This window comes from Haliotis asinina, chromosome 16, assembly GCF_037392515.1.
Source record: "Haliotis asinina isolate JCU_RB_2024 chromosome 16, JCU_Hal_asi_v2, whole genome shotgun sequence".
Taxonomy (NCBI): Eukaryota; Metazoa; Mollusca; class Gastropoda; order Lepetellida; family Haliotidae; genus Haliotis; species Haliotis asinina.
The window spans coordinates 19,725,163-19,738,591 of NC_090295.1; the positions used below are offsets into that span (position 1 = coordinate 19,725,163).

Consider the following 13,429-nt stretch of genomic DNA (forward strand, 5'->3'; position numbering starts at 1 on the left):
GGTGTGGGCAGCATGACTTTAACTAAGACGTCACAGACTGTCCCTGTTTGATAAGGTAGTAATATCTGTTATGTGGGTTTTGTTTCGCTTATTTAGTGAAGTTCTTGCTGTAACGCACAATGAGGTTGATACATCAATTCCGTACCCGACCGCCAAACCTTTCTAGCGGCAGAACCTCATTTTGAGATTTCCATGTTTCCGTTTGTCAGAGCTCGCTGTACGACAGAGAACGCTTTACGACGTGTTTGCAAGGATTAGAAGGAGCGTAGTGTTGCAATATACAAGTAATCATACTGATTAATATTTATGAATCCAGTTTACTGACTTAGCAAACTCTGGACTGGTTATTGCATTAGGTTGCGTTCTCGGACGGAACACAGTCAACAGGAAACGAGACTGTTGTGACTTGGAAAGAAAGTAATAGATTTGAGTAGGAACAAAGTCATAGGAAAAAATGTCACAAACTCAAAAAGTCAGTATTGATAACATATTCATTCAACAAGTCATAACAATATTATCATCAACAGCACTATGTCTCTGAACCACACTTGAACCTATCTTATAAAAGTATTATTATGCATGTAATTATTCATGCATAACATGAAATTAGTCATGCATAACACGCGAAATCATACAATGAACAAATCACAACACTATCATCTGCAATAGCACTAGATCAGTTCTGTGAGAACTAAATAACTACAAAAATGTACATGTCTCCTGTTTTGATAAGACATAATTGCTTACAGCATCACACTGAAAGGGATAATTACCTTGAAAGTGAAACAGTATAAACAAAGTACATGGAGAATAGGACGTTCTTAAAACTTTTGATTGATGAATTGGTTTTTACTGACGATTGAAGTGAAATAGTATTTGTAAAACATAATGTAAACATGATGTTTTTATTTTTGCGTTGACATTTATAGTCAGCGTGGCATTATAACCATATATAACCTATATTATATAGGCAGGAATATCTGTTCTAGCAAAACCATGCTATTATATCCATGGTGGCATTATAACAATGATGCGCTGTATAAGACTCGTAATGAACAACACGAGTAAGTAATTTGGGTTAGAGTCGGTTTGATGTTTGGAGAAGGTATACGGCACCAACAAACCCAGAAACATATTCATGCTGAAGTGGGGTTCGAACCGTGGTCATCCTTCGACGACTGGACCGCTGGGCCCTCTACGCCCATGTGCAGTAAAAGAGTGAGTGAGTATGGTTTTACACCGCTTTTAGCAATATTCCAACAGCATCACGGCGGGTGGTACCAGAAATGAGTTCACAGATTGTACCATGTGGGGAATCGAACCCGTGTCTTCGGTGTGAAAAGCGAACGCTTTTACCTCCAGGTTACAATTTCGCCCCATCAGTGAAAGGAGGAGTCATGGGTGTCTCCCATTCCAGGTGGAACGGTTCTATGAAATAAGGCGGTTGATGACGAATATTGATTTTGTCTCACGTTTATAATAGCAACTGCAGATAGAAGATGGGTGTTCCTGGCACAGTCAGTCATTATCAGGACCCTTGGCCCCTCATCATGTAAGCTTTTACAAGAGTATTACAAAGTGCATGGAGCCTCCCAGACAAGACAGCCTTCTGCATCGCCCTGATCCAAGAGCGTCACAAGGGCAGTGCTGCCGATGGAGAACTCAGGCCCGCTCCTGGGTCTCCTTTCACCAAGCTCTAAGGTGATCTTAAGTCACTAGGGTAAACTTAGTACTAGTAGTGCAAAGTTAAAAAAATGGGAGAAAAGGTTAACCTTAGTGAAAGAGGTTAATTCGTGAGAGGAGACAATAATCGGCATCTGGGTCCGGGGTTTCCTCAACGCGACCGTAGCGCTACGTCTGCCTTTAAGTCTATGTTAAAGTATGGAAGTTAAAAGTCTTCTTGGCGCTACGATCACGCTAAGGAACAGGACAGCTAGGAGGTCAGGACGGACCAAACCAAGAACAATGTAAACCCTAATGACAGAGTGTGAGAGATTCATGCGTGATGTTTCAAACCGAGGTCATTATATGTATCATGTTGTCCATGACAATTACAAGCAAAAATAAATCAATTCACTGGTTTTCTCAAAATGTGTAATATATATCAGGTTCCTTTTCAGGAATTTTCTCAGGCTGTATGTAGGCCCGTTCCTAAGTTGTTTGTTTTCAAAACTCATATTTCTGTTTGCAAAGGTCTCCCCACAAAAGATAAATCTCTTCAAATGACCATTTTTTGCTGACTTGGTCAATTACTTCACCTGGTTTTCACCCAATGTTAAAAAGATTTCGTGTGGGAATATATGCAGTACACTTGAATGCATTTCATCTTAACTGGTTGTCGCCAGATACGGAGCTACTAGCAAACATGGACAAGTCTGACCGGCGCAGAGAACGCGTTTACGAGAAGTAGGCTGTGCACAGCAATGAACAAACTCATTTGTTAGGCTTGTAGAATAGATATAGGCTTGTGCACATACAGTGCTTGGCGATGAAATTGATTCCGCCACGCGCTTCACCCATTTCGCTACACTTGATCAAGGACATTCTGGGACTCTTTCGCTCATAATGGCAAGCGCCAGTGGGCAGCACTCATACTCGCTAAAACCGCTCAATTGTCATGTCGGTACTCAACTTATCCTCGTTTGCCAGTAAGTACTTAAGTACTGACTTGGGTGTATACGTATTCTCAACAATACCTTTGTGTGCCGATGGGGGGTGTTCCCAACACTGAGGCTCCGTCCACGCTTCTGACCTCTTTGTGTGACTGCAGCCACCCATGCTCGACCCTCTGTTGCAGGAACGGCCTCTCTGCTGGGTAGGGATCCGTGTTGGGGTGAGGAAAACGCGGGGTTCAGTCGACCTGCAAGCGCCGTAGTCGTGTAGACCCCGGGTATAGCCTAAGATGATTGTCAAAAGATGAATGAGTGAGTATGAATTTACGATGCCTTTTAGCAATATTTCAGCAATATCACAGCAAGAACGGGCTTTACACATTGTACCCATGTGGAGAACAGACCCCGGGCCTACGGCGTGACGAGCGAACGCATTAACCAGTGGCCTACATCCACCGTCCTGTTGAGAGATGAGACAGAAATAATATTTGATATACACTGACAGGCAAATTTACACCTATGTTTGACGCAGACTATTGTTTTCGGTGGAGACGCATTAGTTATCAAAGTGTTGTTGTGTACTTGATGTTTGCTGTGTTTTAAAGTTTTAAAACGTTTGAATCAAATTCAGTGCAAAGTATCCCCCATAACTAACGTTATGTTGTCAAGAAAGTTTGCAAGAAAATGCATGATACACGTCATATCTCTCCAGTAAAAGTTACAATGTTGTACAAATTTTATGTTGAAAGGGAACCGCGCCGGTGATATGCACGGATATAACTGATTGCTCAAGCCAGCTTGAATTTATGAATAGAATCTAAAGCTTTAAATACTTTGAAAACAGAATCGAACGTTAAATACATATTAAGTGTGTTTAAATGCATAATTACCCACATAAGTACAAACGAGCAAATGTCAGGTAGGCATAGAGGTGTTGGGCACGAGTAACAGGTTTGAGCTCGATTGAAGCACGAATAACTTATCAATGAATTTTAATCAGGAAAATAGTCCGCCATAACCTGACCTTAGGTCATCACCATTGTGTAGCCAATAACTCTGAAATCGATCTCACGCATATGTTTGATGACATTTTTTACATGAGTTTCGCACCCACGGGTGTGGAAGAAAAGGGCATAAACGGATATAATGTTTTACAGAATTGAGGCGATCCTCTACTCTACCTCCTGGGGTGTGATATCCACTTCACCTGACGCTTTGTTCCCCATCTCTGAATACTGATGTCGAATACCTTAACGTTGTCTTATATTGGGCAGATTGGTATATGTCCAAACACGTTGCCAGCGGCATTCAAAGTCACGACCAGGTGACGTATATTGTGAACATTCTTTACGAAACAGACTACACTTTTTATGCCCGAGACCAGGTTAAGGATTGTTATTTGATTGTGAAAAGCCAAGCTTCTATGTCCCAGTCGATCGTATCCAGATGGAACTGTAGGATATCCCCTATTTATCTCATCCTGGCACTGATTTGAGTGAGTATGAATTTACGCCGTTTTTAAGCGATGTTCCAGCAACCTCACAGCGAGGGACACCAGAAATGGGCTTGACACAAGGTACTCATGTGGGGAATCGAACCCGGGTCTTCGGCGTGATGAGCGAACGGGTTAACCACTGGACTACACCACAGCCCCTGTATCATTGTTTACCAAATATCACGCTAATGTTTGCTTATAGGCACAGTGGACTTCAATTGAAAATAACTTCTTATATATGAATATTTTCTTTCTGCGTTACCCTTCGGCAATTATAAAGCTCTGTAGATCGATGCTCATGCTGCTGATCACTGGATGCTCTGGTTCACACTCGGTTATTTACAGACCGCCGTCATTTAGGTGAAATATTGCTGAGTGTGGCGGAAAACGAAACTCACGCTAGTGATAATTCAGGGAAACAAGATGATTTCTCTGAATATTACAGTTTGCATAAAGACTCAGTGCTAAAAGAGCAGCGGACAAGGTAGATATGACCAGATAGATAAGGTAGGACAAGGTAGATATGTCTGGATTATAGATAATACTGATTTCTCCCGTTTTTAGCAGTTTTTCGTTTAGCAACATTCTCTCGCCTAATGGTACTGAAGTTACAACTGAAGTCTTCATCCCTAGGTGCGCACAAGAACTGACAGGAACACATGCTTGTCGTGAGAGACGTGGCGTCCAAAATGCATGGATCTATACTTATATTATACTGACAATAAATGGAATGCGCAGCGTTAAACAACACGTACAACTAAAACAAAACAAAAACAAAACAAAACAAAACAAACAACAAAACACAAAAAAACGCAACAAAACAATACAATGCAAAAAAACCCAACAACAACAGAAAAAAAACAGAAAACAACAATGCAAAACAAAACGAAAGCAAATAATCAGTTGACGACCCTAGCCCACCTCGGCCATTATCTTACATCTATCATCGTTGGAATTTTCAGGCAGTTATCCCAGGATCTATATGTCCGTAGATTCCTCAATGTTATTTGCCGAATCTGATAAAACAGTCACCCGTTTTGTAACGTTTCTTTATTAGGCAGTCTTACCTTATACCAGAAGTCCCTTCTCCGTTTCTGAAACTAATCTGCAATTTATTTGTTCTTGAATGTTTTATTTGAAAAGGATGCTTGTCATACGAAAATTAATTATGTTAGTTTCTATCAGGTCATGTTTCGCTTATCCCCAGAGAACATATCAACAGGCGGGTGTATTTACTCTATTGGACCGGGTGAAGCACATTGACGGCATTTCTGTCACCATTACATCGAGATGAAAAAGAATCATTTAGCTTCAAACATTCACATCTCTATAGGAATGCATAGACGTATGACAAATATTTACTTTGTGGTATGTAAACATCCTAGTATGATATACAATGAAGACCGAGGTTGGTTTGAACACTGAGGCAGGAACTGTTCAGTGATGAAGACGTTGCGTGGAACTTGGGGCGCGGTCTTGCCGATCGTGGTCGTGGTGTTGGGTGTTGTTGATGTTGTTACGTCTCATGGGTACCTCCTTGAACCCCCTCAACGTTCCAGCATGTGGCGTGTGGGGTTCGACACGCCTGTGAACTACAACGATATGGAACTCAACTGTGGCGGAAAAGAGGTGAGTTCTGATGAAGTTGTTGTCCTGTGCTCCGTTGTTCAAAGCAGCCTCATCTCTTAAGGTCATCTTATCTCTAGACACATTTACTAAGGTTAGCCTCTTGTTGCACGAAACAACCTTAACTATGGTGAACCTTAAGCTATGGTTGATAACTAAGGTTGGTCCGCACCAACCTTAGTGTCTCAAAGGTTGGGAAGGGAATATGGCGGCTGCTTTTATTTTATACAAGATTGAAAGAAGTTCAGGAAGCAGAGAGTGTACAGAGACAGACTGAGTCAACTGGACACGCTGAATTCCCGTGGTACCGAGGGATGTTTCCATTACTCCAGCGCTGAAGAGTTCAGTCATAGTTAAGGTTACGGCTAAGGTTGGAGTCTGAGTTAAGGTTGCCCTAAGGTTGTTATGTGCAACGGGCGTATCTTTTTCTTAAGGTGATCGTAACTCTAACTTTAGTGTTTAAGGCTGATCGTAGCTAAGGTTGTTTTGAACAACGGAACACTGGTTGTATATATCCTGTTTTTATGAGAGTACAGCACTTGTGTATCGGTATTTATAAGAAGTTCTAAGTTTGTGAGCGTCGCATTCACTTACTCACACAGAAGAAGGCACGCACTACAATTATGAAAATTTAATAAGTGGTTATTGAAAGTGTGTTTATTTCTGTATGGGGGTCACAGACCCATTAATCAAATACATAAAATTTACAAAGTGATACAAGCGCCAGTACATATAAATATTCAACATAATGTGACATTTGTTTCAAAGTACAGTTGTGGCATTTTCATAAACATGAAATGCACATTTAGCCATAAGATTAACAGCTTGTGGATTATTAAATGTTATGTATATATAAAATTAATACATATTACGTGTTCCATTTTTAATTAATTTTCCTATCGTACTATAGGTGCATAAGTACCCATGAAAGGATATCATGTCTTAATTTAACGTAATGTGGACTCACGTAACACATGTAATGCTCAGATTCTACACGAAAAATAACACAAGAGGGAGCTGTCCACTTCGATGTAAATTTATCATACTTTCTTCGCTCTTCTACCAGCAGGATATAGTTTGAGCAATGATGAGCCTATCCTACACATAAGAACAATAATAATAGATGAATATGATTCAAATCTAATTTACGAATCAGTGGTCCTAAAATGCGGTCTAGAGTGAGTGAGTGAATAAGGTTTGGTGCCGCTGTGGACAATCCCCTTTCTGAGACACGAACGACCACAATACTGACGCTGACAGACTTAGAAACATAATCATTTGCTATTGGAAGTAAATTTAGTTTCACAATATTTCTAGCAATATTCCAGCGATATCACGTTAGGGAAAACTACCAATGGGCTTCACAAATTGTACCCATGAGGCGAATCGCACCCGGGTCTTCAACAAAACGAGCGAACGCTTTAGGCACTTGGCTGTTCAACCACTCCACTTCCCATATAAGGCGAAATGTTTCAAAAATATGTTTCGTGTGTCCCCAACGATTCATTATTTAAATCAGGAAAAGAAGAAGATGCATCGCTATGAGAGTTTAACAAGTGAATGTAGGAAGCTAGAAACATATTGAGGGGAGGTTTGGTATTGGGGGCAACGACAAAAGGTTTACATGAAGATGAATGCTTTCAATATGTTTGTATTTACATTGCGAGTGTGTGTGTGTGTGCATGATTGTGCGTGTGCGTGTGCGTGAGCTCGGGTCATCACTATGGCTATATGATATAATGTATGAGTGCTGTAGACGTCGTGAAGACTCACGTAGTTCCTTCCTTTTTCTTACTATTCCTACTTTTGCGAGGACAAACATGTCTTGTCTGAGTGTGCAGGTCGCCAGCTAATCATTGTAATGGTGAATGCGAAGATAAACTCTTGTTCGCTTCACCTCAGTTTATACAATGTAAGGTTGAATTCTGAGTCAATATTCATCTGGCTTCAATCGATTAAAGACGTCCAACTCGACGAGAACATAGCACTACGGTGATGTGTCAACAGTTGCTCCTTGCACAACAGCCTTTTCTACTGTGGGTTCGAATCCCGGACTCCCGCTGATAATGTATCTGGGTTTGTTGGCACCAAATATTTTCCCAAAATGCTAATTCGCTAGGATCTCGATCTCTTGAAGCCTTTGTCCAACACCAAACCGTGATATAACAAACTCACGAAATCAGTCTCTATTAACAAATTGCATTCGCATACCTTTGATTCATAATGTCACATTCAGCAATATTCAAACTCGAACCCAGTGCAAGTGTTTAAACTTGGAACGGGCATAGTCTCTTGCGGCCCCTGAAACAAAGTACCTTCCCCTCCGTCCAGCCCTTGCTGTGACGCGACCGCTCAAATTGAAGCAGGTACTAAATGTTCCTAATGTTCGAGTTCCGAATATCTCACCTCATTAGGGTTCCAGTTAGTTTAAATGGAGTTTGTTTGTCAAAAATATATTCTTCTAGTGACTAACCGATAGAATAGGCCTTCAGCAACCCATGCTTGCCATAAAAGGTGACTATGCTTGTCGGAAGAGGCGACTAACGGGATCGGGTGGTAAGGCTCGCTGACTTGGTTGACACATGTCATCGTTTCCCAATTGCGCGAATCGATGCTCATGCTGTCGATCACTGGATTGTCTGGTCCAGACTCGATTATTTACAGACCGCCGCCATAGACCTGGAATACTGGGTGCGGTGTAAAACTAAACTCACTCACTAACTCACTCATGACCATAGTCTCAGTATGTTCGCTTTTAGGGCGCTGTTAAATAGAAGCCCGTTAAAAGTTGAGTGCTTCTTTCCATGGCAAGTCTAAGTCTTTGTAAAATTTTTCGTGCAATATTCTGGAATATTTTGGTAAACATAGATCACTGTCTAAGTTAGGTTATAATGAGTTATGTTGGGTTAGGTCATAATAATAACCACTATTTTCGTTTCTGTCTTATCTTTAGCTGTCATCTTTTTCCGCCCATCTGGTCTTTCTCATTGCTGAAAACGTGAGTGGGTTTCGTGACTTGAATACACAGTCACGGACTTGGAGTTGACCCACATTATTGGAACGCGGTTATTTCAGCTGTGTGAGCCGATTAACTTGTATATGACAGGAGTGGCATTAGCGAGAGGGACAGTCTCATCACCCTGGTCAGTCACTTTAGGGTTTACTCCGCTTTTAGCAATATTCCTGCAATATCACAGCGGAGGACACAAGAAATGGATTTCACACACCGTATCCCCATGTGCGGCTATTCGTCATAACGCTGAAAGCTTTAACACGAGGGTACCCCCACCGCCCTCATCAACCTGGTGAACCTGAGAGCTTTCATCAGTTTGGTGAACGAGAAAGCAACTTAATCATCAATGTCCGAGAGTCGATCCCCTATTTATCTGATTATGGTATTTCTACGATGGACTATGGGTTTACGCTGCTTTTAGCAGTATACCACCAATATCACAGCGCGAGACACCGGAAATGGGCTTGACACATCGTGCCCATTTGGGAACTTGAACCCGGGTCTTTGGCGTCACTAGCGAACGCTATGACAAGTAGGCTATCCCACTGTCCCGCGTTGCTTTGACCCGGAGCACACACCCATAATAATGAATTAGTTGTACATGTGAAGGGCTACTGAAAACCCTCACAGCTGCTCCCGCTGATGGCCGGAAGCAGCATTCAAGAGAGACAAGTTATATTCAAGAGATTAGTGTTCAGATTGAAACACACACAAAACCAGCCAGAAGACGGGCCTCATAATGCCGGCAGAAGCTGTTTAAACAAGTCGCGATACTACGCAGCCCATCCGACAAAGCGAATACATCAGCGCTGTACACGATGAGTGTGCGCCAGGGCAACACGTGTGAATGAAGCAATAACTCGTCTTCATTTTCTTTAAAGAATTCAAAAATGAATACTCTCATTAAATATTTGACCTTCTTCCTGAAAGGGTGATTTCCTGGCCATGTGATATCACGCCTGTCTCCTTGGCGGGAACGGCCGGGCGCCTTGTTAAACGCGTTAACAGGGAACACGTACCTTGTGTCGCATGTTTTCATAAAAGTGGGTTGTGGTTCAAGAGCATTGATACTGAACCTATACAGCGGCGGGTTAGGCCCAATATATACAATTTTCATTGTAACAAATGAACCCATTTATACTGAAAAGACGACCTAGGGAGACCAGAGATTCAAAACCTGGGGATGGGATGAGATTTGTATCGTTCAGGGTTTCAGCACTGCGTTTACAGCTTTGGTGTGGACGTCTATACAGTGGTCATTAAGACATTTACTGGTGTATAACAAACAATAGATTGGGTATTATGCTGACACGTTCAGCTGTAAATGTCATGTCTTAATTATCCTTGCGAAGTGCGTTACGTCACGTGCGTGAAATGAAGGATGATTAAAGTGACGTTCCAAAATTAGCAACTCTTCAAAATGAAAGTGGAATTTGTGGCATTGTATACAAAATACATACATACAGAAAAATATACAAATGCAAAGAATATAATGATAAATGACATTCAATACAATAGTCACGATATGGCTCAGCGACTGTATCAGCTGTTCGTATCTGAGCCCGATTTTACAAAGTGATCTAAACATAAGGATATATTGTATGGATGTGGAAGTACAGGGCGCCACGATCACCTCCATGACATAATTCAAATAGGATCCGATCATTTTAAGGCTGACCTGTTTGACAGATGCCATCGCACCTACAGTGCGTGCTTAGATGGACTTTCATACTTAGTATTTTGTTAATCATTTGAGTGTCTGCTGAGGCTCTATTATCTTCAGACTACAGCCTCATAGATCGAACATTGCTGATTGTGGCGCTAAACGACAACATGTACAGCAAAAAGTGAAAAAATACCTACAAATAAAATTAAACTTAAACCCGATATTAGTTGACTTAAGTTTTCCTCGACCACACTTGTCATCAGTCAACATGTTCGGGAATAGCAGCATCAACAGTCGTAGTCGTGGTTGAAGTTGCATTTCTAATTCCTCATGTAAAGAATTAATACGTAATGATTAAATGTATGTCAGATGTACTTTTATCAGTCACTTGAAGGCAGTTGTAATTTCGATTTCAAAAATCCTTTTCCAGAGACAACACCAGAGGAATGGCGGTCGCTGTGGTATTTGTGGTGACGCTTACGACAGCTTCCCACGTGAAAACGAGGTAGGCGGAAGGTACGCCAACGGCATAATTGTTCGATCCTACCGTGCTGGTAGCGACATCATGGTGACAGTGCGTCTCACGACTTATCACAAGGGGTACTTCGAGTTCAGACTCTGTCCAGAATCCAACACATCCGGTGATGCAACTGGGGACTGTCTTGACCGGAACTTGATGCCAGTGCGCATGCTCAGTGGCAAAGAAGCCAATAAGACTAGGTTTTACCCAGACGCGGGCAGCAACGATTACGTACTCGCGGTTTCACTGCCCCCGGGAGTCACTTGTGATAAGTGCCTCTTTCAGTGGAGATACGTCACAGGTGAGTTGTGAGTTTAGCTTTACGCCGCTTGTGAAAATGGTCCAGCGATATCACGGCGGGGGACATCAGAAATGGGTTACATATATTTTATCAATGTGGGAAACCACGGTCTTCGGTGTGACGAACAAACAATTTAACCACCCCACGCCTCAAACAGCGAGTAGACCAAAACGCTGTCGCAGACTATGCTCTTTGCACAAATAACGTGGCTCAAACGCATCGGCGGGATACGTCATCTTCTGTTACCGATTTGAATAATGTTCGAACCATTGTTGAAGGTCTGATGAAAGTTCGGCTGAAAGTTTTGAACGGTCATCCAATGTCGTGGACACTTCTAAAGTTTGAGGAAGATTTGGCAAAAACATTCAGGATACATTTATCAGATGTACTTTCGTCGAAGAGGAACGTCAGGTTTTGTTTGTGAAAAAATATAAGGCATTTGTGTTCTTGTATGTGTTTTGTGTGGATGTATTGAAACATCTGAATCCAGTGGAACAGAAGTAGGCTGAAACGGTTTATAAAACTTGATATCTCATTGGCTCAAGAACCTTGCAATTCTTCATCATGATGCAACGGTCAAATTTATTTAAATGTTCACGTTATATACGTCCTTGAAAAGTCAAACATTTACGAGGAGGATTGATTGGTTGGTTAGTCGTTTAAAGCCGCACTAAGACATTAATCCAACTATAGGCGGTGGTCCAGTGATCAGAAGCACAAGCATCGATCTACACAACTGGGATACAATGACATGTGTCAACCAAGTCAGCAGGCCTGACCACACCATCTCGTTAGTCGCCTCTTACAAGCATGGGTTACTGAAGAACAATTCTAACCCGGATCTTTTGCGGTTTACGCAGAGGAATTTCATATCTGATTATGATTAGATTGTCATCCCTGGAATTGTGAATGACAGACGGATGTTGTGCAGGTGTGTAAATTTAAAGTTGTCAAACCATGAGCACTCTTTGTACTGATGACAATTACCATTACCCTTTTACTTTTACTTTAAAACTCCTCTGTCACATCATGGATTGTCCAATTTCCTCAATCTGCCAGTAACCAATTTCTCCCAGCTTGATCACTAACTCCACTATTAACAACACTATTGTGTTGCGTTATACTACTTGCGTCATTACCTAATATCCAATCCTATTTGGAACAGGCAAAGACTGGGGTCGTGACCCGGAAGCGGAAGATGGGTGTGTCGGATGTGGTCCTCAAGAGTGGTTTGTAAACTGCGCAGATATCAACATATACGCCACAGACTCAGCCACGCCAACACCACAACCTTCTTCTTCTAGCGGGAAGGTGACGACGACTGTACGTCCCACGACACCACCCGTTCCGACGTCTTACGATAGTTCTAAATGTGTTGCTTCCGAGTCCTTCTTCCATGTTCCTGGCATGGACACCTGGTGTCGAATACTCTGCCCAAACTTCTGTCCTGTCACGCACTGTGTATGTGCATAGAACTTCCGGATCTTTCTAATCTTCACCGTCCAGAGAGGAGTTCGGGTAGCAGTGGAAGGGATGCATAAGTGCTATGTAATGAAATTAGTTTCACATGACGTAACACAACTTTACGGTAGCAGTCGTAAAAATTCTTAACTTTGATCGCAGCTAAAGTGATAAGAACTGGCTTAAGAAGTTCGTAGGGCTACGAACGTTTCGAGCATAGCTAGCCTGACCTTTTATGTAACAATTCGAATTGTTTCAGAAAATTTTGTCTTCAAATGTTATCGGTTTACTAGTGACGGTTTTGTCCCCCGTGGGCCCAGGACCGTATTCATTAATAAGCTTAAAAACCAGGATGGAACGAGAGGAACGGCGTTTAATGTTTCTACGGTAGTGTTAAGGTCATAGAAATCTAACACACATGGCGCTTTTCGGAGACCGCGCATATGTTGTTGTTCGGTGGCCCCTGTCTCAATATAATCTGCGCTTATTTGAGAAAATAAGGTATTCTAAAAAGTGTCCATCGTGTTATCAGAACCATATTTTGCGAGATCTTGCGTTTTGCAGTCAAACTTTATTTCAGGCAATACTTCTTCTCCCTTGCTGTCTTCTCCCCAGGAACCAAACAAAGTGAACCCCAGAAGCATTCTTAAACACATGTCTGTAACATTTGTGCACGTTAAACAATGTGGACAATGCAGTGGTTAAACGTATGAGGTGTACGACGTCACACCACAA

At 41.9% G+C, this 13,429-nt stretch overlaps 1 protein-coding gene across 1 annotated transcript; it reads left to right on the forward strand.

The window, feature by feature from the left end:
* Positions 1-5,550: 5,550 nt before the first annotated feature.
* On the forward strand, positions 5,551-12,706 carry LOC137268676 (uncharacterized). Its single transcript, XM_067803266.1, has 3 exons — positions 5,551-5,736; positions 10,843-11,233; positions 12,399-12,706. Exons 1-3 carry the CDS (start codon positions 5,551-5,553, stop codon positions 12,704-12,706), a joined length of 885 nt encoding a protein of 294 aa, XP_067659367.1.
* The last annotated feature ends 723 nt before the right edge of the window (positions 12,707-13,429 follow it).